Source organism: Monodelphis domestica, chromosome 1 (assembly GCF_027887165.1).
Source record: "Monodelphis domestica isolate mMonDom1 chromosome 1, mMonDom1.pri, whole genome shotgun sequence".
Classification (NCBI taxonomy): Eukaryota; Metazoa; Chordata; class Mammalia; order Didelphimorphia; family Didelphidae; genus Monodelphis; species Monodelphis domestica.
In genome coordinates, this window is record NC_077227.1 from 81257346 (window position 1) to 81283861 (window position 26516).

Below are 26516 nucleotides of genomic sequence, written 5' to 3' on the forward strand. Positions count from 1 at the left end.
ATACCTGTGGATTCTTCCTTATCTTGAGATCTCCAAAAATCTAACCCCTTCAAAAGAAAAGACTAGTCTATATATTCACATTAAATTCAATTCTGTAATATTAATCACATTTCCTCAAAATCTTTATAAAACTACATATTTTAACTTTAATTATAATTAATGATCTGTTACTTACCAATCTATCAAGTATATGTCAGGAGTAAGACTATAAGACTTAAAGTGAAGAAACAGTTTGGAGAGATTTTCTTCAAAGAATACTTCAAACGTTGCAAAATATTTCAGCATCTGTAAATAAAAACATTCTATATTGATTTAATTTAAAAACCAAGGGAAATTTTGATAATCATAGGAATTCCTTATCATTGAAGCTCAGAAACAGGAAATATTGCTTCATAATTGCTTATCCTAGCCTTCTTTCCAATCATGCATACTGTTAAAATACAACTTAATATTTAGATTACAGATCTAGCCTTTCTGTATCATTGTAAAAATTATTTAACATTTAGAACATCCAAAGTCAAAATGAAAATTTTGATACCTATCTCAAATGTCCTTACCATACTATGATCTACTCGGAAAAAGGCCAGCTGGCATGGCTTATTCAAGAGATTTGCAAAGGCAATGAAAGCATCCGCCTCTTCCAAGTTGAGAATAAGTACTGCAGCAATGAAGGACATCCCTTGGACCTTCAACAAGAAAAGGAGCTAATAAAATTTTGTATAGGAAAATAATCAGAGAAGTCTAAAATACAAGTAGAAAATTACCAAGTAGGTCTGTATTAAATAAGAGATTATCCTCTAGCAAAGGCAAATAGTGACTAAGAGATCACCATAATTTTATCTTTAATTCAAGTGAAACATTAAAAAATATTAAATTTTACTTTTTTTTTTACAAAGTTGCATAGAGGTATTAATCCAATCAGATATTTGAACTAGCTTGTTAACTTTCACTCATCTTGCCTAATAGTTTCTTCTTTTCAAATTTCCAGTTACAACTTTACTATTTAATCATTTTTCTATCCATCTGGAATAAAGTTCTATTCTTCCCCTCACTTAAAACAAACCATCTTACTAGTTAAGAAAACTAGGTAAGGGGGAAGCTGGGTGGCTCAGTGGATTGAGAGCCAGGCCTAGAGATGGGAGGTCCTAGGTTCAAATCTGGCCTCAGACACTTCCCAGCTGTGTGACCCTGGGCAAGTCACTTAACCCCTATTGCCTAGCCCTTACCACTCCTTCTGCCTTGAAACCAATACGCAGTATTGAGTCCAAGATGGAAGGTAAGGGTAAAAAAAAAAAGAAAAAAAAACTAGGTAAAAGAGGCTTTCATCTAGGCTCTACACCATGTTTAATTTTTAAAAAAAGACATTTTCTGTGTGTTCCCTTTTTCCCCATTCTCTACATTTAAAAAACATCATTGTTTATTCATTTCTTTCTATAATTCCTCTAACAACTATCTCCCTCTTCTTCAAACTCTCCCAATCTATTGCCTCCTACCCTTTTAATTAGAAATATCCTCATGTCTGTCCCATCAAGAAAACAAACAAACATACAAAACTTCCTTAATCTCAAACTAAAGTCCTCTTTTCCCTTTATACTCAATTAAAAAAAAGGCTAGTTATGTCCATTGCAGTCACTTCATAAACTTTTGGAATTTGTCTTTATACCTCATCACTCAACTGACACTTTTCATCCCAAAGTTACCAACCATCTCTTAATAGCCAAATTTTACATTCATTCACAATTTTTATATTTCTTGAAGAAAACAAATATTTGATACTGTAGGTCATCTTTTCCTACTTATTAATCTGAGTTTTCTAGACGCTGCTTTCTCTTCCCTCTCCTCATCTAATTGTCTAACCACTCCCTTCTTGGTTTCTTTTGCTAGTTAATCATTCATATTATATTCACTAATTGTGTGTCTTCCTCAATGTTTTGTCCTAAGATCTCTTTTCTCTCTACATTCTCAGAGACATCATATCCTAAGGGTTTAACTATTACCTCTACATAGATGACTCTTAAATCTAGTCATTCAGACCTTAGAATCTCTCCTGAGCTCCAACATCTCAACTTCAACTGACTACTAGACATTTTATCCTGGTTGTCCTGTGCATATTTATGACTCAACATCTCCAAAATGGAACTCATTATCTTCACCAAAAAACTCACCTCTTTCCAGAATTTCCCTATTTCTACAAAAGGTATTTTCATCCTTCCAGTCACATAAGTTTGCAACTTTCAAATCAACTCCTCCCTTCCTACATATCCAAATCAGTCACCAAATTTTGCTAAATTGTATCTACAACATCTCTTCCATCTATTCCCTTCTATCCATCCACATGGTCCTGTCTCTAGTTCCTTCAAGTTCCCCATCAGGTCCTGGATAAATCCAAAAGCCTTCTAATTGGGTTCCACACCTTGTCTCTCCCATCTCCAGGCTATCCTCTATGTAGCCACCAAATTGATTTATTCCTGAAGGATAGACAAAAGTGTCATGGAATACAAAAGACTCCAGTGGCTCCCTAAACTCTTAAAATCAAATATAAATTCTTTTCAGAAGGCATTTAGAGTCCATGAACTGATTTCAACCTCTCTTTCTAGCCTTATTAATAAACTGTTTCTCCACAATCACTTCTACTTGACATCTGTGAATTTAAAATGAAATCTCTTAATGGTCTCTCTATTATTATTTTGTTGTTTATCATCCTTTGTTGCTATATTTGTTGATCTTATATTTTTATTGTCTGGAGTGTTTGAGAAGCAAATAATTTCTTCAGGTTTGGTTTCTTCTTAAGAATATTTTGAATGCCTCTCTTTATTGAACATACATCTTTTTTTTCATTAATGTTTAGGCTTAGAATTTGTAGCATAGGTCATCTTGGATGGAATTTTGAGCTCCTTTGCTGTTTGGAATACATTATATCATTTTCTTCTGCAGTTTCCAGAGAAAGCATAATAGTCCAATGCTATTCAGTTTTCCTTTTCTTTAGAGTTAAAGGTCTTTCTCCTAGTCACTTAAATAATTATCACCAGAATTGTTAACTTTGACTAATATATGTCTTAAGAGTTTGAAGACTGGGCTTCTTTTTTTTCTGGAGGCAATCTGGGGATTCTTTCCAATAAAATTTCATTTTCTATGTTCAGAAGTTCTGGGTAATTTTTTGTATTATTTCCTATATTGTTTAGCTACTTTGACTTATGTACTACTGTGAATTCTTTATGCTGTAAGTTGCATCAACACATCTTGACTATGAGATTAGTATGTTTTGCTTTTATGGAGATCATGCTTTCTTTTAATGTTACAGGTTTTTTACTCCTCTTGCCCGAGATTAACTTTTACTTCTGGATATTTGCAATCCCAGGAAAGCTTACTAGTTTCTTTAGTGAGATTTGCCACCATGCATTCAAGTTCTTCTATTCTACTAATTATTTCTGCTAGGCAGGCCACAAATTCTACTTTGACTTGTGTTACTTCTAATTTAGGGGAAGCTAGGTAGCACAGCAGATAGAGCTGGAATCAGGAAATCCTGAGACCAAATTTGGACTCATAAATTTACTAGCTACATGACCCTAGGCAAGTCACTTAACTTGTTTGCCTCAGTTTTCTCAATTATAAAACAGGGATAATAATAGCAGCTACTTTGAAGGGTTGTTACAAAGATCAAATGAAATAAAAATTGTAAAGTGCTGAGCACAGTGGTTGGGCATAATAAGCATTCTATAAATGTTAGTTATTATTATTTAAATAATAGAAACATTTTGATATAATTCTATGATCTCTTGGAAATGTTAGGATTCTTCTGCCTTGTCAGGTGTTGATTCATTTTCTTTTTTCTCATAATATTTATTCACAGATGGCTGAAGTCTTTTCCATGATCTGGAGCTATAATTTTCCCTTGTTATAACCTCCTCTTTTGGTTTACACACTTGGATTCAAGATCTCTTAAGTTTTCTTGCTCCTGAGATGTTTGCTGTTTTCAATCTTTTTACCTTATTTTCTTCCATGTCTCGCTTTTGGACTCCTCTGTTGATGGTAGTTTTTCAATTGCAACCTCTTCCCCACAGTTCATCAGTTTTAGTCTGTGCATTGTGAATCTTAAAATTTCTCAGACTTGTGAATCTTAAAAATTCTCACACTACCTTGGAACATTTGGTTAAGACCATTCCCCATTTTAAACAATGAAGGTACTTGATCAGGAATGTGAGAACTCTAACATTACTCCCATACTTAGGCATACTTTAAGGGAGATAAAGTTGTAAACTCCTTACTGAATAATGAAAATTACTTAATCCATACTTAAAGCTAAAACCCGTAAGCTGAGTCTATTTTTAGATCTAATACAAAAAGGTGCTAAGTACCTATGAAGGTCAAATTAATCACTAAAAGTTCAAGCAAGCTTAGCAAGAAGTGTGAGGTTTTAGTCTACCCAGAAAAGGTGATAACAAGGTGTGAATGAAGAATGGTCAGCCCTGTGAAAATGTCTACTGTGATTGGTAGATGTGAAAACTTAGGGGAGGTGACATAGGAGAAAATTTTCTTTAAAAGGAAGAGGTTTAGGCCTCTGGGGTAATTTCAGCTATGGAGCTGAATTGGAGCTCGGACTAGTTGGAGTAGCTGGGTCTCTCTGAACACTAGAATCTTGCTTGGGACAAAATCTTGTGGTGAGTTGATAAAAGACTGACTAGTCTCTCTCTTAAGGCTCAAGCCTAGGCCATGCTGGCCTAGGCCCTTCATACTATATTTCTCTTATTTTCTCTCCCTTTCCTTAATTCCTCATTTGTATTAATTAAAATCTCCATAAAACCCAGCTGACTTGGGTATATTTCATATTTGGGAATTTTCCCATGGCGACCACTTTATTTTTGATTTAACTCAAGACACTGTCTTGAAACCATATTTTCGCGGTCACAGTTTAAGGCAACCACTCTTTTAACTGTAACAGCATCAAGTGACTAGTAGGGGGACCAAACTGGCCCCATCGGGACAGAGGACTCTTCCCTCAGGCTCAGTGGAGTATGACATAGTAACATACACGTCCTGACTCTACTGCAAACCTGTGGGCTGTACGCTGGTAGGATATGGAGAGAAGGGCTGACTTAGCACATCAGGGTTGGGGATTATTGGCCTTCTCTGTTGCTAGCTATCATTTAGGTTCTTTGTGTCTTAGACTATGGAGATAGCTAAAATTGCATTATCTCTTAAACATAATTCCAAATTTAGACAGGCATGAGAGATCATCTTCTTGGTCAAAAGACCTCTAAGCAGTCTACTCTTCTTCATACTTTTCAGTGTAGCGAAACTATCAACCTCACTGTTCCTCACAAGCATCATTCCTTTCTCCATGCTTTTGCACAATTGTTTCTGTCACCAACCAATGGAAGGCCTTCCCTCCCTCCTTATTTCTACTACTTAGAATCTCACTGCAAATATCACTCCCTACACGAAGCTCTTTTGATTCTATGAAGTTGTAAATGCCTCTCCCGACTAAAATTAGTTTGTATAAGTGTTATGCATGTTTATAAGGATATATATATATATATATATATATATATATATATATATATATATATGTATACATATATATATGAGAAGCAACGTGGAATAGTGGGTAGAAAGCTAGTCTTAAAGAGTCTAAATCCCACCTCTAACATCTACTGGCTTATGCAGCGCCCTGGTAAAGTCACTTAATTTCTCAGTGTCCAAACAACTTTCTAAGACTGAGTTGCAGAAAAGATGCTGACATACATTGGTATAACACATTTCCAATGAAATCATGGGTCGAGTGTATAACCTTACTGCTCACATTTCCTTTCCCCATAGAATTTAAACTTGAGGGGAAAGACTGTTAGCTTTGTCTCTGTATTCCTACTGTTTAGCAGAGGACACATATTAAGTATTTAACAAAAGCACTCTGATTCAATGACTATCTCTGTCACACAAAGAAAATAGCAGGAAGGCCCCAATATATAAACGAAAACTGCTCTGGATGAGGGGGAATATGTGAATTCTGAGATGAATTCTTAAGAGGCAAATCCACAGCAATAAAAATCACAGTCCATCAAAGTACAGAAATAAAGGTCCAAGGGAGGTGAGAGTCCTGCCATTAGTCCTACCCTAGTCAGCTGACATCAACAGCAGCATGCTCAGTTCTTGGTGTTATATTTTGAGAATAGCATGAATAGGTTAAAGAACATCCACAGAAGGGTGATCAAGACTACTAAAGGCCTGAAGACCAACTAACCAACAAATAAGCATTTATTAAATGCCTATAGTATGTGCCAAGCACTGTCCTAGTGATTTAGGACACAAAAATGAAACAGTTCCTACCTTCGGGAAGCCTACAGTTTATACATGGAAAGAAATTTAAAGAATTTGACCTTACTGAAGTCTTTAAATTTTTTCTCTTTCTCATCTACCTTTTTCTGATTCTCTTGAATTTCTATTTGGACTTGAACTTTTGGAAATTTTCTCTTTTACAAAATTCCCATACTTTCTCCTGAAAGAATTTGGTCAGTTTTGATGGGCAGCTGATTCTTGGTTGTAAACCCAGTTCTCTTGCCTTCCAGAATATCATATTCCAAGTCTTCCAGTCTATTAATGTGGAAGCTGCTGGATCCCCTGACTGGGACTCCATGTATTTTAATTGTTTCTTTCTGGCTGCTTGCCGCATTTTCTCCTTGGCCTGGGAGCTCTTGAACTTGGCTATGACATTTCTGGGAGTTGTCATTTGGGGATTCATTTCAGGAGGTGATCTGTGGATTCTTTCAATTTCTATTTGACCCTCTTGTTAAAGAATATCAGGGCATTCTTCTTGGGTAATTTTTTATAATATGATATCTAGGATTTTTTTTTTCAACATGAATTTCAGGTAGTTCAATGATTCTTAAATTGTCTCTCCTGGTTCTATTTTCCAGGTCAGTTGTGTTCAATGAGATATTTGATATTTTCTTCCATTTTTTCATTCTATTGTTTCTTCTTGTCTTCTGAAGTCATTAGTTTCTATTTGCCCAATGCAAATTTTTAAAGACCGAATTTCTTTCATGACCATATAGTTTTCATGGCACTCTTTTGTTCATTGGATTTTTTTTTTAATCTCTTCTTCCAGTAGATCAATTCTGTATTTGAAAAACTCTCTTCACTGGACTTTTGTGCCCCTTTTTCCACTTGACCAATTTTTATTTTTATGCTGTTATTTTCTTTTTTTTTTTTTAAACCCTTACCTTCCATCTTGGAGTCAATACTGTGTATTGGCTCCAAGACAGAAGAGTGGTAAGGGCTAGGCAATGGGGGTCAAGTGACTTGCCCAGGGTCACACAGCTGGGAAGTGTCTGAGGCCAGATTTGAACCTAGGACCTCCCATCTCTAGGCCTGGCTCTCAATCCACTGAGCTACCCAGCTGCCCCCTGTTATTTTCTTTTTGCATTATTTTAATTTCTTTTCCCCATTTTTCTTTGACCTGTCTTATTTGATTTTTAAATTCCTTTTTGAATTCTTCCAAAGCTTCAGATAAATTCCTATTTTCTTTTTAAGTTTTTGTGTGGTTGTCTGGATCTCACCATTCCCTATTAGTTCTGTGCTTTGCTCTTTGTCTCCATAGAAATTTTTAAAGGTTAAAAGTTTCTTCTGCTGTTTACTCACTTTCCCAGTCTGTGTTTGGCCCACAGACTATGAATTCCTAAAGCTGCTTATTGATTTTATCTTCTCTGCTGGCTTGTAGGGATACATATTATGAGCTATTTTGCCCTGGGGCTAGGTCTTCACTGCAGCCAGTAACTCCTCTGTGTGCAGTTTAAGTTTCATTTCCCCTTATCCTGTGAAAATCAACTGTCTCTGCCTACTTTCAAGTTGAATTCACCAGAAGAGTCCCCTCACTCCATCTTGCTGTTGGTTTTTGACTCCTGTCATTTTGAGGTACTTTTTCAAGATTTGCTTAGGAAGATTATCAGAGCAGTTTTAGCTTCCACTGCTACTAAGCTGCTATCTTGGTTCCACCCCCATGAAGTACTTTAAATACTACACAAAGTAGTTTATATTTGATCCTAGAATTAACAGAGTTTGGGGAGTTTATTGAGCAGAGGACAGTAACAGAATTTTGCTTTTAGAGATAACACTTTAGCAAGAAAACCAATTAGAAGGTTATGCAAGTAAAAAATGACACAGACCAGAAATAAGATGATGGTCATGTATTTGGACAAATCAGGTTGGATGTAAGAGATACTGGGAAGAAAGAGTCAATAAAAACTGGCAACTACCTGAATATGTGAGGAATGGGGAGTGAGAAGCTGAAGTTGATATGGAAATTGTAAAATTGAGTGAGACTGAAAGAATGATAATGCCTCAATAGACATTAGAAATTTTGAAATAATTTATGTTTGGGTAAAGTCTATTTGGGGCTTGCTGAATGAATGCTTAAACCTGAAGAAGAAAAGGCTCAAAAGAAACATATCTGCCTTCAAGTATCTGGAGGACTGTCACATGGAAGAGAGATTAGATTGTACTGCTTAACTCAAGAGAACAACAAAATTAAAATCAATAAGTAGAAGTAGCAAAGAAACATTCACCATGTAGGCAAAAAACCTTCCTAATAATTAGTATAACCCAAAAGGAGAATGGATTGACTTTAAAAGTGGTGAAATTGGGGGCAGTTAGTTAGTTAGTCAGTGGATTGAGAGCCAGGCCCAGAGACAGGAGGTCCTGGACTCAAATGTGGCCTCAGATACTTCCTAGCTGTGTCACCCTGGGCAAGTCATTTAACCCCCATTGCCTAGCCCTTACCACTTTTATGCTTTAGAACCAATATCCAGTATTTATTCTAATGTTTTCAAGAGAGGTCTAAATGGTCATTTCTCAGATATACCGTAAGAAGTGACTCTTGTTCATGTGTTGGTCAGGAATCCCTATTGATTCTAAGATTCTATGATTAATATGATAAGCATTTATATCTAAATTTAACTTTAGAAGTCATCTTATTCAATATCCCACTCATTGCAATATTGATTTCAATGATCCTGTGATTCCTAAAGCACTCAGCTTGTTGATAGATTTCATGTTCAATTCAAATATTTACTGATTTCACAAACTATCATGAGAATAACAAAGATGACAAAGAAAAACAGAAAAAATGTTAGTGGATGATCTGTAATATATAATAAAGAGTAAATTCTATTTGAAAAGAACTGTGCACAGAGGTCAAAACATTGCAAGCAAATAGGCAATTATTCAAAGGTTTTTCATTAAATATGTGAGAAGGATAATAAAGATTTAAAACAAATTTCTATACTAGAGATATGATTTCTAGTCCTGGATCTGTCACTAACTTGCCACAAAATCCTGTCATTTTCTTTTTTCAGAATTTCATGAATGAATCACTTTTTTTTTTCATCTTGAAACTAAGGAGGTAGGAAAGTCTCTGAAACCTCTTCCAAATTTATGAAAAATTTTCAAGTTAGTAACAATTACTATCAGAAGGGCTATGCTGTCAAATATATGATTGCAATGATATTGGTAACAGTGAAGTAATGCGTTGAAAACTATATGGGCTGATAGACCCACACATGTAAAGGATCCACAAATGTAGAGGCTAGCTAAAAAATGTATGTATTACATATCAGTGACTTGTTTGGTGTTGTCAAGATTTCTCAGTGATCCTTGCCATGAGAAAGACAATACTTTTTTTAAAGAAAGTAGCTGAATCTATATTAAGACAACAAAATTTAGTGTAGGAATTCTCAAAATGTGATCCAAGGATCCTTGGGAATCCCCAAGACTCTTTCAGGGGATCTATAAGATCAAAACCATTTTTATCATAATAAGAAGAAGGCATTTTATTTTTTAATATTGTAAATATCAATGCCTATAACCCATACAAACAAAAGTTGTTTGGGTCCTCAAAATTTAAGAGTGTAAAGCAGTCCTGTGATCCAAAAGCTTGAGACTTGCTAGTATAATGGATAAAAGAAGCAGCCCTGGTGCTAGAAAATCTAGCTTTAAGTCCTGTTGTGACACATACTAGCTATGTGCCACTGGACAAGTCATTTAACCTCAGTGCTCTAGTCAATTCTCTGAGACTTAAGTTGCAAATAAGGTTCCTTCCTACCAGCAATGAGAGAAAGAATCTCCTCATTCCAGAGTACCCTATATTACTGACTTCAAAGGTTCAGTTCTTATCTTTATTCCATATTCACTGATTTAATATGCTTTACAAGAAAATCTGTACAAAACACTACTACACTGAGTGCTTCAGGGAATATAGAAAATGAATATAACTTCTTCCTTCTAAATGTAATTCTTCCCTCCCCAACCTCACCTCGACCTGTACCCAATTACTGCTGGGTTTCTATAGATTTTATGTCTTTCTGGGACACTAAAGAAGGCATTTCCAACACACAAAGAGAATCTTACATGAAGTGTTATACTTAAGACTTATTAGCAGAATCTAATATGTACATGTGCAAATCATCTAAAGCTTAATTTTTTATTATACAACACAATTAATATTCTAAAATAGAATTTCATCAAATACTTACATAACCAACATCAGGCCTGTAACACGTATATGCTCCTAAGATACTATGTAAGACATCATGATAAGGGCCACCCTTAATTGGGAGGGGAAACACAAAGTTATTTTTTGAAACTGCATGTTAATTATCACATCCTGTATTTTTAATATTCAAATTCTAATATAATTCTTTGAAAAAAGATCTTTTCCATTTATTCAAATGTCAATATTGTTCAAATTGAATTCTGTTCTTTCTACAGTTATTAATGAAGACAAGTCTACATTAAAATAAAAAGGTAGCTAAACAAAATGCACCAATAATTTACATAACCTACATAATTTCAGTAAAAATATTTCATTTTAACATGATTTAATAAATCAAAATATGCTATATCCAAAATAATTTGTTTAGACATAATGAATTCAGAATAATAATAATAAAGAATTCCAAATTTGTATTATAATGCTAAAGAACACTAGAAATTTCAGTAATGTGAACCTTTTTTGATTATTATATTTATTAAAGGAGAAATGGATGCCCAAAATGAAGTAAAGGACAATTAACAACAATAAAATTTAAAAACTTTGCTTTTTGAAAATCAAAAGCAACTGTATTAACAAAAGCTTGAATGCAAATAGAAAGCAGTTGTTTCAATATCAACCTTGAGGCCTTGAGCATGATAAGGTGCTCAAGAAATAAAAAATTTTTTGTCATTTTTTTTCTTTATATTTTCCTTACTTTTAGAAAAGTTCTAAGAACTTAAAAATAACAAAGTAAAATGCTTAAAATATCCTTAAATAAAACAAGAAATAATTTTAAATCTATTCAAGAAATATAAACTATTATTCCTAGTCCTAGCACAGTTGCTTAACACAAGGTAGGTGCTTAATGTATTTTTCCTGGAAGATTAGCAATATCATATAGTATATATTTTGAGCCACTCGATAAAATAAACTTCTTTAAAAATTTTCTATTGTATAGTTTTTAATTTAGCCTTTTTCATATACTAATTAGTTTGTTCTCTTGACTACTTCAAGAGAACAGTATTGTTAATGAGCTGGATAAAAAGCCTCACCTTCTGAAAGATGTAGAGAGAAGGGAATGTGCGAGATATGTCCAGTTTAATTAATTCCAGACTAGCTTCCCGGTCAGCAACTGACACACCTACATCTGCCAAGTAAACAAAATAATTACTTGGCTTTCATACTTTCTAATCTTATGTACAAGGAATAAATATATGAGGTATTGAATAAAAATCATGTCCTAAATCCAAAGAACTGAAGCTAAATTATCAAGATCCTGGAGAAACTCTGACCTCAATTTTTTCTTTCTTTTTTCTTTTAAAAAATTCTTTACCTTTCATCTTGGAATCAATACTGTATATTGGTTTCCAGGAGAGGAGCAGTGGGGACTAGGCATTGGGGGTTAAGTGAATTGCCCAGGGCCACATAGCTAGGAAGTGTCTGAGACCAGATTTGAACGCAGAACCTCCTATCTCTGGGCCCAGGCCTGACTCTCAATCCATTGAGCCACCTAAGCTACCCCCAACCTCATTTCTTAAGAGTGTTTCTAGTCTCCAAAGAATGACATGGCATGATGTCTAATTATTCCCTTCCAGGAAATGGAAAAAAAAAATTCTCAAAAGTTAATATTCCTCAAAGCAGATCCATTTTTTTTATATAAAGAAAATGGGGCCTTTGACCAATTACCTTTTTAAAATGAAGATCATTTATTCACAACAAATAAACTAGTCATATACATCTGAAAGTTATTGCTTGAAGTTAATTCTAAAAATATGCTGAAATAACAAATAATAAATAATAAAAAAGGCCTGACTGTAATCACAGGATCTTAGGTCACCCAACTCATTCTCTCACTTTACAAAGGAGGACACATATAGACACAGAGACAAATAGATCAAGTGACTTTCTCCAAAGTCATACAGGTAGTTAAGCAGCAAAGCTGGAATGGGGATTTAGGTCTTCTGACCTCAAATTTGATGCTATTTCCCCTCTTTTTCTTTACTTTTTTAAAGACTAAGTAACCCTGCTTTGCCCAAGATACAAGTACAGGGGATATTCATACCCTTAGTCTCACTCTGATAAGCATGGAAGTTTTAGCCTGTTCCAGTAGTTTCCCCTAAGGCAGCTTCCACTCATGCACTATATTAATGCCAAACTTAGCTCACGGTAGCTCAGAACTCCTAAGCTCAACAACTTGGCCAGTGTCTAATATTACTGAAAACAAATATTTTTATACTTCCCTAATTTGACCCCCTCTATCACATTATTCTGTCCAGTCTAAATTTCTCTTCTCTTAAATCTCTTCCATCCTCTCATCCTTCTCCTCTTAGCAGGCCTTTTCCTCCAATTTTGCTGAGGAAAGAGGTTGTCTGCTGCAAGTTTTCCCCTATTTCCTATGCTATACCTCAAAATGCCCTTTATAATTGGCCATTCTCTCTGCTTTAGCTCCAGTCTCTGATCTCTGATCAACCTATATCTAAAGATCTCTCCAAGATGAAAGGGTCAGGCGGAACTGGACTTGGGAGAAAAATCCAAACATTCTTTTGTTTTCCTTTTTAAATTAAAAATGAAAACAAAAGGCTTTACTTTTTTTCTTAGAATTGATACTTTGTATTGGTTCCAAGGCAGAAGAGTGATAATTGGGATCAAGTGACTTGCCCAGGGCCTCACAGTTAAGAAATGTCTGAAGCCAGATTTGAATGTAGGGCAGGCCTCTAATGTCTAGTTCTGGCTCTCAGTCTACTGAGCTACCCAGCTGCTGCTAAAATTATTCTTTATGATACTGATATTAAAGATTGGACTACTTTTCCTAATTACATGAATTCAATACTTAAATCAGGGAGGTTATCTCAATAATTAACTATCCTATGCTAATATAATTAGAGGAGAAAAAACAAAGTGATAATACAGAGGTAATTCTACTTTCATGGGATCACATTTAAAATACTGGGTTCTTTTTCTGGTGATGATATTTTAGCACACACTAACAAAATGATGTCTATTCAGACAAAGTTCTCCCAGATCAGTGAAATGACTAGTGCCCATGTCATATGAAAAATAATTATAGGAAATGGAGAAGGGAAAATTCAGGAGGTACATATATACCTGAAGGTAGACAAAGGAAGAGATATGAGAACTATTCTGCTTGGCTCCAGAGGAAAAAAAACTAGGATCAATGGGTGAAAGTTACAGGAAAACAAGATCACACACCAATATAAGGAATAACTTCCTAGGAATCAAAGCTAACTCAAAATGTAATGTATCACCTCATTATGGGGTGAGTTGCTGAAGCAATTCAAGTCTGATTCTAGGTTGTTGTTTTTTTCCTATGAGCTCGGATGCTTTTTGGAAGGATGCAGGACTAAGAAGACAATTATTCTTCTAACTGGCCAAGTTAAAGAAAGCTTTTGCATCCCCATCAAAATCATTACTACATAATAGCTGACAGTTAGGAAGTGCCTTAAATTTTATAGTGCTTTACAAACATCGGATTTCAACTTCTTGACAGCACTACCAGGTAGATACTAAGGGTATTTTATACATGCATTTTATAGTCAAGGACAAGGCTCAGAGATATTAAGTGAGTTGACTATGTTAAATAGCTAATAATGCCAGAGGTAGTACTTGAAACTAGGTTTTCCTGACCCCAAGTACAGAATTCTTTTCATATAGATTACTGACCAAAAACAAAAAATCAAGAAAATAACAGAAAAATATGGGTGATATTCTGCCAAATGTAAAGATTAAGAAATATTTGTTGAAATTAATTAGTTAATGGAACTACTATTTTGACACTCCCTTTAGGACTCTAAATTATTAAGAATGTATACGAAGGCAGTTAGGTAGCTCAGTGGATTGAGAGCCAGGCCCACAGACAGGAGATTCTGGGTTCAAATCCAGCCTCAGACACTTCCTAGCTGTGTGGCCCTGGGCAAATCATTTATCCCTATTACATAATCCTTACCACTCTTCTGCCCTAAAACTAATACACAGTATTGATTCTAAGGTGGAATGTTAGGGGTTAAAAAAAATGTATGCTAAGGCTGCATTATGAGAATAAGTATAAAATCTATAAAGGCATAGAGTCAGAAGAAAGAATATTGTGTGTAAAGAACAATAAGTTAGGCCAGTGTGGGTGGACTGCAGAGAAGGAGGCAGAGGCATAAGGGAAGAAGACTAGAAAGGTAGGATCCAGGTTTAAAGGGTATTAAATGCCAAGTCAGTCAGTCAATAACCATTTACTAGGCCGTTACTATGTGCCAGGAACTCTGTAAAGCACAGGAGATAACAGAAAAGTAAAATACAGTACTTGTTCTTAAGGAGTTTAGTCTAATGGAGGAAACAACATAAACTACCCACAAACAAGATTTAGAGAAGATAAATTAGAAATAATCTTCCAAGGAGGGTACTAGCATTTAAGTGAGATTAGGTAAAGCTTTTCGTGACTTGAAGGAAGTCAGGGAATCTAGGAAAATGAAACAAGGAAGGAAAGAATCCTTGTACCCTTGCATTGTAAGGAGAAAGAAACCAGAATGGGAAGGGTTTTGAACACCAAACAACTGTACATTTGAACCTGGAACTTGTTAAATGGAGAAGGATGGAAATATGTGAGCATGTATTTTAGGAAAATAAAATGTGAAAATCAAGTGGACAACATACTAGAGTGAGTTGAAACTTGAGGCAGGAAGACCAAGCAAAAGGCTATTGGAATAATACGGGCATGAAGAATGGAAGCAAAATCATGGGAGAGAAGGAAACATCTACGAGAGATGTTACAAAAATAAAATCAATAGACCTTGACAACAGATTGGATGGGTTTGTGGATGGAGAAACAGAACATGAGAAAGGATGAAAAGTTCAGAATAGCCACCTATCTGTGTGGTAGAGTAAGGATCTTATATTTGATAGCAGAGTGATAGGGAGCCACTGGTGTTTACTGAAGAAGGAGAGAGAGAGGAGAGATAACATGCTCAGAGCTGTACCCAAGGAAAATAAATTTGATAGCCAAGTAGAAGGACTAGAATAAGAATGCACAAAGTAAGACGAGCAAACAAAATGCTATTAAAGTATTCCATGGGTGAAATGAAGAAGGCCTGCACCAGGTTGGCAGCTAGCTTGTGAAAGAATGGAACATATACAAGAGGTAGAAAGGTAAAAAAGACAAGATTTTGACAAGGGATCAGTTAAACTGTACAAGTATGAAGAGATAAGGATGACATAGAGGTTTTTAGTCTGTGTGACAGGGAAGAGGTTAATGCCTTTGACATCAGTAATATTAAAGATAGAAAGGGGGAATTTTTGTGGAGAAAAGATAATTGGATCTTCTTTGTATAAATTGAGTTTTAGACACATATTCAATTTAAAATATCCAAAAGGCAGGTGGTGATACAAGATCAAAGATCAAGACAGAGATATGGGCTAGATTTACAGATATAGGCATTGTATGCATAGAGACATGAATCCATTCAAGCTGATGAGATCACCAGCTAAGGCAGTGTATAGGAAAAAGAGGGGGAAAGCCCCAGAACAGAACCCTGGGGGTTATCTTCAGTTAACAGAAAGGAGCTGGATGAAGATCTAGCAAAGTAGACCAAGAAATAGTCAAATATAGTAAAATATGGAGAAAAGCAAGAAAAGTGAGAGAATAGAAAAATCTAAGAAGAGAAGATGGAAGGTAGTTGAAAATGAGTATAAAAGTGAATGGACGCATATGCAAAAATTTTCGGAGGAAAGAATTAAGAAGTAACAACAACAATAACATTAGGAATAGTTAGCACTTATATAATACATTAGGGTTTGCATGCATATAAACTCTATCTGTGTTTTTGGCATTAAATACATAATGCCCTAACCCTTATTTCATGATGTACTGTAAAAATGGAGATTTGAGCCCCGGACTTCAATTCCCAGAAGTCCTTGGAACTTTTTGCTAGCTCCCAGAATTCCCTCTAATCCCCCTGAATCCTCACCTGAGTTCAAGAACACAATGGCTATTTAAACTGACTGTACACCCGGCTCTCGCTCTCTCGGCTTCCTCTTCTAGGGACAGGCAGCTCTCTACCTAGCTGACAAAATGTAGGTTGCACGTGCTTTCTTATTTTATATTTTCTTTATTTCTTAATCTTTAATAAATCTCATAAAAATATAACTAAATTTTAATCTTAACAGCACTTAATGCCAAAAACACAGATAGAGTTCATATGGAATAGAGAAAGAAGAAAATGGAAAATGGCTAGTAAAGCCATTTGTCTAGAATATGGGATCTATAAAAGAAGATAGCATAAAATAGAGTGGAAAAGCTAGGCCAGAGGCAGGTTGTAGATAGTGTTTTATCAGACAAAAAGGTGTATTTCTTCCTATAATAATAATTAGGAAGGCATGGGAGTTTCTTGAGAACATGAGAGTGATATGTTGAGACCCGTAGAATAAGATTCTTTTGGCAAATGTGTCAAAGATGAATTAGAAGTGACAGACACTAGAAGCTAAGAATTAGTTAAGAGGCTATTTAGAGCTTAGGAGAAATGAAATGAAAATCTAAACAAGAATGTTAGTTTGAATGGATAGGAGAGACTTGAGAAATATTTTCTATTTAACTACATACAGATATTTCTATATACATGTACAGAAATCTGGCTATCTATATATTTACACATATTCATGTGTTTTTGTACATAATATACATACAAATAAAAAATGTGCTAATATACACACACACACATATATATACATCCTATACTTGAAAAAAAGCAGATTTCAAAAATCAGAAATGTTTTAGAAACTTTAAGTTAAAATACAGCTCAAGAGATTAGAGACTATGTAAAAATAAAATTTTAATGTAAAAAAAATCACAAAATATTCCAAATTTTAAAAAATCATTCATCTAGATTAAATGCTCTCAAATATGCTTTTATTTTCAAATGAATTATAAAGAAGTGAAGATTTTGTAGTATCAATGGGAAAGAACACAGAATTATTGCCCTTTTTTAATTCAGTATTCCATTATAAGAAAAATGGTCTTCAGAAATTAACCAATAAAACAACTATTGGAAAATGGAAATGGAAGCCCAACATGGATAAGGAAATAAGAAAAGAGCACTGAAGATGGAAATATTATCCCTATCTACAAAAGGGGGAAAGACAATATTCTAAAAACAAATGTCTGGAAAATAGTGGCTAAAAAACTTAAGTGTGATTTCCAACAAAACTAGAGTGAACTATTAAAAAAAGATGCATTGTTATCACTTAGAAAAGGAAGCAGGAATCAATGGTATCTAGTGTAAGTTCACCAAGAACAATTTATGCTGAATGTAACCTGTTTTGCTTGTTTGTTCTTTAAAAAAAAATATGTGAAATAAAACTTAATAAAATGGTGTAAATTTTGTAGCACCCTGGATCATGACTTCAATTAAGTGCCTCACAAGATATTCTTACAGAGAAGATGAGAAAAGATGACTGGATAAATACTTCAGTAAGAATGGATACCAAGCTATTTGATTAACTTTTCCCAGAGTATGGAATAATGCATAAAATTAGCTTAAAGGGACATCAGATTGGAACACTTTAACATTCAATACATAGTACCTACAAAGTCAGGCCCTTGTGCTACTACAATAAATTAACTCTATACACTGCTGATCATATCCTGTCCTCATATGATTCAGGATACCTTTTTGTACCTTCTCCATTCCCTGCCTCACATCATATTCATCTTTTTTTTAAGGCTTAAGTTCTCAATTTCATTCTCTATGTTCTTATGACTCCCCAAATAGCATTTATTCTGAGCATTTGGTATGTAGGAGGTACATTCCTGAGCACAAGAGGGACATAAAGTAGCATTTTAAGATTTATCTAATATAACTTTTTTAAAGAGAAGAACATTAAGCTAATATTCTAGTTATGAGGTGATAAGAGCAGTAGAAAAAAATAGACAGTAAGACATTCCAGAGGAATTATGAATATAACTTAGTGATTGACTAGTAAGGATTAATGATGAGAGATGTTAAAAAATGATTCCAAAGTTTCAAGTCTAGGCATCACTCTCAGTTTCCACAGCTGAATATTGATATTCATCTGTCTTCCTTTCCCTACAGGATTATACAGAAGCATCAAACAAAAAAGTCCTACAGAATTATATCAACACTACATTAGCAAAAAAACCCAAGAGATTCATCCTGACAATATAACTAAAAAAATCTGACAATTGACAATGACATACCTTCTATGTCATTCTCTGTACTTGTTTCACTGAAGCTTTTCCATCGTTCCTTTGCTCTGGAGAGGAAAATTTCATAAAGTTCTACAAAAGAAAAAGTAAAAAAAAAGGTTAAGACTAAGAATGGGACATTTTTGTTCAAATATTTGCTCAATAATTTCACATTTATAAGAGTAAAAAATAAATTGAAACATTTGTAGCCCAACAGTGATGTAGTTGCTCAAGCCCTTAATTCCTACAATCATCTTTGAATTACACATTCATTCTTTCAACAAGAATCAATGAAGTACTTAACAATATGCAGAATTGTGCTAGATGCCTAAGAAATGGAGATCCCAAAACAATCACAAGTACTGCTCATGAAAGAACACTTATGAAATAGAAGGAGGCTGGAGCTGACAACTGTGTCAATTGCCTAGAATTCAGGTAGCAAAATGAATAAAGAGCTGGTCTTGGAATGAGGAATAATTGAGTTTAAATCATGCTTCAGACTTAAGCTGTGACCCAGGGCAAGTTCCTTAACACTTCTGAGCCTATTTCCCCATTTGTAAAATGTGAATAATAATAACACCTGCTTCTCAAGGTTATTTTGAAAATCAAATAAGGTACATACAAATACATGTAAAATACTTGGCAAAGTTTGAAGAGCCACACATGCAGTCAGAGATTCAGGAAAGTAGTGTCATGAAAATTCACAGAGGAGTGTCAAATATTGCAGAGAAGTCAAAAAGATGAACACTGAGAAAAGGCAAGGAGAGGGTGGGGTCAAGTGATTTGCCCAAGGTAACACAGGCAATAAGTGTTGATGGCCAAATAGGAACACAGGACCTCCCATTTCCAGGCCTGGCTCTCTGTCCACTGAGCCACCTAACTGCTCCTGGATTAGTAATTTTCAAGAGACCATGTAGGTGATAAAGTATGAACTTAGGTTATGAATATTTTTTTTTTTCCAGTATGGGAGAAATCTGAGCATGTTTATAAGCAACAAGGAGCTAGTAAAAAGTGAGAAAATAAGGATGAGGTTGGAAGGATGGGGCAATTTACAGGAGAAGGGGAAAAAAAAAGACCAAGAGAACACTTGCGAGGATTTGATCTTAGAAAGAGTAGACTTCAGAAACTGGAGTATTTATGAGGTGAAAATAGAAGAATGATATCTAGGTATTTTAATAGAAAAGGGAAGAGGGATTATCAGGTGAATGACCCATTTTTTCATTATTTTGATTTTTTTTAATAGTTTTCTGCTGCCTTGTGAAGTCACCTGTTTCTAATTGTTGTATTTTAGTATTTAAAGATTGAATTTCATCCCTGACTTTTTGGTCATCCTTCTCCTTCTGGTCTGATTTTCTTTGGAGATCATCTTTCATTTTCTTTGCCTCATCTTTCATCTCCTTTGCCTCATTTTCAAGCTGATTAATTTTGGCTTTCAAGACACTATTTTCTCATTTTAGTTCAAGCACCTCTGTTTCCAGATGACTTATCATGCTTTTTAAGTTCTTTTCCCAGTTGTCCTTAGCCTCTCTTAATTGTTTTTTTTTTAATTGTATTTTGAGTTCTTCCAAAGCCTGTGTCCAATTCGCTGGAGTTTCTGTGTTTTTGCTTGGTGTTCCTTGATCCTCCTGTTACATTTGCTCATTGTTCATTTCCTGGATAGAAGCTGTAGATTGTAATTTCTTTTTTCTTTTTCTGTTTGTTCTTATTTGCCCCTTCTTTATCCCCTGTAGTTGCCTGTAGTCTTGATGCTCTCATTATGTGCTGAATCTGTGGGTTTGGGCTTTTCTGTTAGCCTTCACCCTTGGAGCTTAGTCAGCAAGGCACTCAGAGCAGTCTGTGGGGGAGGGGTGTTGGGAGTTTGAGCTTTCTTGCCCTCTGAAGACTTGATAAAATTAAGGAGTTGATCTTGCAAAGCTGGATGTGCCCTGAGGCCAAAACCTCAGGAGGGGGTGGAGGGCAATATGGAGTGTCTCAGCTGTGATTGAGCTACCTTCTTTGAGGTTTGCCTCCAGCTGCCTCCCAGCCGCCTATGTTCAAAGCCCTGAGCCTGGCAGTTTTGCCCACAAGGTGCTCCCTCCAGTCTAGTGCCCTTGTCCACCCAGAGATTCCAGCCACTGCTGGAGGCTCAGTACTGTAGGTAGGGGAGGGGTCCTGGGACCTATATTCTTCCTCCCACTTAAACTGGAGTGTTCTCAGAATTCAGACTTTTTGAGGGCATACCTTTTAAGTTGATTCCAGCAGGAGAGTTCCTTAGCTCTGTCTTGTTGTTAGAGTTGGTTTTCAGTCCCCTAAGAGCATTTTGTTTTTAATCAGTGAGGAAGGGTTTTCAGAGGTCTGAACTTTTCACTGCCTCTACACCGCCATCTTCATGACCCATTTTTCCAGTAAAGAATGAATACAGGAAGGAGTAAAATAATGTCTTGCTGCAATGGGGTACCAGTTGAAATTAAATAATTTGTAGAGGACCTAGTCAGAATATCTGTGTGACTTCATTGATCATACATCATCAATACAGAAGTAGGAATGGAGGAGTCAGGTCCATGGAAGAATTTTGGGAAGTGATAAGGAATATTGGGACATGGTTACAAAGGTTTGGGGAGTAGGAAAAAATGAAAGGTTAAACTGGTTAATTACTGGGTCAATACAGGGAACTGAAACTAAGTAGGAGTGATACCTGGGAGCCTACTGAGATGTATAATGGAATTTTGCATTCCTTACATCCTTCAGTCAATTGTAAGAAGGCAAAAATATTGTCTACTATGGAGTATCATTGTGAAATCCTCCTTGGTCCCTACCAATATTCTCATCAAAGAAGCCTTCCTTTGTTGTTTGCAAAGTTCCTGAATTGTCTCATAAAAAATTTAAGACAGGAAAGTAGGCATAGAGATGGGTAAGAGTTCTTCATTACCTTTTTTCAGTATGAATAAAATAGAAGATTTTTTACACCTCTTTGAAATGTTCCATCCCTCCACCCCTGCCAATATACTTTATGAACTGAATCCTTAGAGCACTCACTAATATCGTATTGCCTCTAACATGACTCTTCTCTGTGTACATTGATCTAATCCAGTTACTTTTTTTAAAAAATGTTATGAATAGAATTTGTTTCCAGGTATCTCAACCATTCCCTTCTCTCCCTACACCGTAGATGGCATCATCTGGCAGACAGATAAATATAGATTATTATGCCTTTCATGTTCCCATTTTTCAGTTCATTCTCTGGAGGCAAACATTCACAAGTTATTCATCAAAAACTCCATCTGTAGCTGTATAAAATGTTCACTTGGTTCTACTAGTTTGAACTCTATTATCCTCTGTAGTTCTCAGTTTAAAAAACAATAATCTGCTCATCATTTCTTATGGCACAGTAGTATACGATAATTTTTCTAGCCATTCCCCAATTGGTGGGCATCCCTTCAATTTCCAATTCTTTGCTACCCCAAAGAGAACTGTCGTTAATATTTTGACACATATTAGTTCTTTTTCTTTTTCCCTGATCTCCCTGAGAAATAGACTAGGCAATGGCATTTCTTGGTCTAAGGGTATAAACAATTTTATACTCTGGGTGTAGTTTAAATTTGCCCTCCAAAATGGTTATCAGTTCACAGTTTTCACCAACACTGTATTAATGTCCCCATTTTTCCACATCCTCTCCAACATTTATCATTTTTGTCCTTTTATCATTTTAGTCAATCTGATGGGTGAGTTAATACCTTAGAATTGTTTTGGTTTGCATTTCCTTAATCAGTAGTGATTTGGAGCACATTTTCATGTACCTATATTTGACTTTAATTTCTTCATCTGAAAATTGTCATATCTTTTGCCTATGTATCAACTGGAAGATGGCTATTTCCATAAATTTGACAAAATTCTCTATTTTAGATATGATACCTTTATCCAAGAGATTGAAAAAATTCCCCCAATTTTCTGCTTTCATTCTAATCTTGGCCACATTTGTTTTATTTGTACAGAACTTTTTCAACTTTAATTATATTCAAAATTATCTATCTCACAATACTCTCAATCTCTTCTTTATTCTTAAATCCCTCTTCTATCCATACATCTAATGGGTAATGAATCTCCTGTTCTTCCAACTTAGTTTTCCTTCTATTTCTAGATCATATTTCCATTTTGATCTTACCTTAGTAAATGGTATAAAATATTAATCTATGCCTAGTTTCTCCCAAACTATTTTCTAATTGCCCAATTTACCAAATTGCGATTTCTTATCTTAATAGCCTGGATCTATGCTTTTGTCAAATACGAGGATACAATAATCTACTGCTGTTTGTTATAAGTTTGTTCTGTTCCACGATCTACTTTCCTATTTCTTACTCAGTATCAGATAGTTTTGATAATTACTACTTTATAAGAGTTTAAAAATCGGAACTCTGCTAGGCCATCTTCTTTTACATTTTTTGTTAATTCTTTTGACATTTGTGATCCTTTTGTTGTTCCAAATGAATTCTTTTATTATTCTTTCTAGCTCAGTAAGATAATTTTTTAGGAATTTGATTGGGATTAAATTGAATAATTCTAATTATATTGGCTCTGCTCACCCATAAATGATTACTATTTCTCTAATTGTTTAGAAATGACTTTGTGTAAAAAGTGTTTAATGATTATGTTAGTGTAATTCCTAGGTTTGTTTTGGCAGGTATACTCCCAGGTATTTAATTCTATCTGTGATAATTTTAAAGGGAGTATTTCCACAGGATTTTGCTAGTAATATGTAAAATTCTAATGATTAATGTGGGTTTGTTTTATATCCTGCTACTTTATTAAAATTAATAACAGATTCAAGTCACTTTTTAGTTGCATCTCTAGGATTTTCTACATATACCAGCATATGGTCTACAAGAAGCAATAGCTTTATTACCCCTGCCCATTCTGACTTCTTCAATTTTTCTTCTCATTGCTATTCCTAGCATTGGTAATACTATGTTAAATAATGTTAGTGATCACAGGCATCCTTCTTTCACTCTTGATCTTACTGGGAAGTTTGTAGTTTACCCTCACTTCAAATAATACTTGATTGTTTTAGGCTTTGTATCATTTTAAGAAAAAATTCATTTATATCTATGCTTTGAAGTGTTTTTAATAAGAATGAGGATTGTATTTTATCAAAGGTTTTTCTGCATCTATTGATATATGATTTTTATTACTTTTGTTATTAATAATAATCAATTATGGTGATAGTTTTCCTTATATTAAACCATCTCTGCATTCCTGGTATAAATTCTGTTTAGTCACAATGAATAATCTTTGGGATGTATTGTTGTAGTCTCTTAGCTGGTATTTTTACTTAGGATTTTTGTATCCATATTCATTAATGAAATATTTTTTTCTCTGTTTTTGTGCTTCCTGGTTTAGGTATCAGCATCATATTTGTTTCATAAAAGTTTGTTAATACCTATTATTTAAAATAATTTAATAATGGACTTAGTTAATATTTTTTTTTAAACTCTTACCTTAAGGCAGAAGAGTGGTATGGGCTAGGCAATGGGGGTCAAGTGACTTGCCCAGGGTCACACAGCTGGGAAGTGTCTGAGGTCAGATTTGAACCTAGGACCTCCCGTCTCTAGGCCTGGCTCTCAATCCACTGAGCTACCCAGCTGCCCCCTAGAATTAGTTAATATTTAAATGAAATCCAGTTACTTTTAGAGTCTCTGGTCTCTTAGTGCCACTATACCTCTTCCCTAGACATACCTGTTACTGTAGAATCCTAGTGGGGCAACTCTAGTCATTGGTGATTAAAATAATAAAGTCTTATTATTTAAAAAATCTATAGAACTTTCAAATGTCTCTCTTTGTTGTTCCTTTTCTATATTCATCCTTTGAAATTTAAGCTTATGAGACGAATCTGCTTAGTTTGCTAGTTTGCCAGGCTTTCTTTAAATTGTTTTTACCCTTCAACTTTTCTTTTTTATGAGATGCTATTACTCATCATCTTCCATCATTATTCTCCATAACATTTTATAAATGTGTTTGTTCTCTAAATACTGCATTTGACTTCTATTTATCCCAGTCTGGCAACTGAATCAAGTATTTACTGACAATTGTCCTTATTAGGTTTTTCTGATCTCCTATATATGCAAAATTATATACATTAAACTGTATGAAATTGTTAAAATCTAAGCACATGTCCATTCCATCTATTTTTCACTTTTTATTATCAATAACTACTACGAGACAAAAGCCTGACTTGTTTCAATTACCCACCAAATCTCTCTTTTTTTTTTTATTTTGGAGGAATTTTGATCTTTGCATTAACAAATCAGTGGTCTATACAGTTTTTTCTTAAGGAACAACTCCTATATCAATAACAACTCAGTGCCTATAAATATATAAGATTTTTAATTTTGTGATGTTCTTCATTGCTCAGTGTGTTCAGGATCTGATGACTTTTATTTAGAAGACAGATTTATTAGGTTCTATATATTAGAAATTGGGGATACAAAGATAAGTTAAACATTTCTTTCTCCTCAGGAACTTACATTCCACTGGGGTGGAAAAAAGGCAAAATATACAAAGGTACATACAAAATAAATACAAGACATTTGAGGGTGCAAGGAGTCCAGTAGTTGATGGAAATAATAAAGGCTTTATGTAGATAGTAACACTTGCTCCCTATTTCCTAAAACCACCTACTGTCTTAAAATCATTATTCATCACATTACAATTAGCTATAATAACTGTGTAAAAAGCTTTTAACTTTGTTTTGTGTTGTTGTTGTTTGTTTTTGGTTTTTTATAAACCTTCTGTCTCAGAATCAATACTGTGTACTGGTTCCAAGGTAGAAGAGCAGTAAGGACTGGGCAATATGGGTTAAATGATTTGCCTAGGGTCACACAGCTAGGAAGTGTTTGAGGACAAATTTGAACCCAGGACCTCCCATCTCTAGGTCTGGATCTCAATGCGCTGAGCTATCTAACTACCCCAACTTTGTTTTCTTAGTATATCATATAGAAGCCTAACAATCAGACTATATTAGTGAGAGAAAGAAACATAGTATACTAGTGAATTAAGATTATTATGAAAGGCTGCTTCTTAAAAATTTTTTTTAAAGATTTATGTGGTTATAAATACTTGACAGTTTGGGGTTTTTTTTGAGAAATATATGTTCATATCTTTTGACCACTTGTCTACTGGGGAATGACTATTGATCTTACATATATTGCTTATGTATCTTCGATACCAAACCCTTATCAGAATAATTTGATAAAGTTTTCCCCATTCTGACACTTCCCTTTGTATCCTAGATGAATTAATTTTGTCTATGCAGGAGCTTTTCAGTTTTATATCATCAGTTATCTATTTGTCTTTTGTATTGCTTGTTTGGCTAAGAATATAACTCCTACCCATAGCTATGAGATGAATATGACCTTTTAAAATTTTTAAATTTTATTATTTTTAATATTAAAGTTACATATAAATTTAGAATGTTTTATGGAACATGGTGTAAGACATTTTTTTAAGCCTAATTTCTGCTGGATTGTTTTCCAGTTTCTTCAGCAGTTACCAAATAAGAAGTATTTTCTTAGGTAATTTAAGTTTTCCATTTTCTCAAATACTGGGTTACAGAATTCCATTGTTTCTGATTCTTCCTTGACCAGTCTGTTCTATTGATGTACTTCTATTTTATAACCAATATCAGATGGTTTTATTGACTGCTGCTTTTATACTACAGTTTAGGTCTAGAAGTACTCTTTTTAGATTTTATTATTATTATAAAGAAATGCAATTGATTTTTTAAAGGTTTATTTTGTAGTCTGCAACTTTATTGAAGTT

The 26516-nt window shown here is 34.5% G+C and overlaps 1 protein-coding gene across 8 annotated transcripts in view; it reads right to left on the reverse strand.

Annotated features, from left to right (window-relative positions):
• TBC1D12 (TBC1 domain family member 12) overlaps window positions 1-26516 on the reverse strand; it is a 145634-nt gene that overhangs the window by 16558 nt on the left and 102560 nt on the right. For all 8 annotated transcript variants that reach the window (XR_008912799.1, XR_008912795.1, XR_008912796.1 and 5 more), the window contains 5 exons: window positions 18738-18818; window positions 11575-11669; window positions 10524-10595; window positions 558-686; window positions 176-285 (listed from right to left, as the gene is read on the reverse strand). Coding sequence is in view for 3 of the 8 variants with exons in the window: in XM_007478775.3 (XP_007478837.2) it covers window positions 176-285; window positions 558-686; window positions 10524-10595; window positions 11575-11669; window positions 18738-18818 (487 nt within the window). In the remaining 5 variants the exon portion in view is untranslated. The remainder of the gene's footprint in view (window positions 1-175; window positions 286-557; window positions 687-10523; window positions 10596-11574; window positions 11670-18737; window positions 18819-26516) is intronic.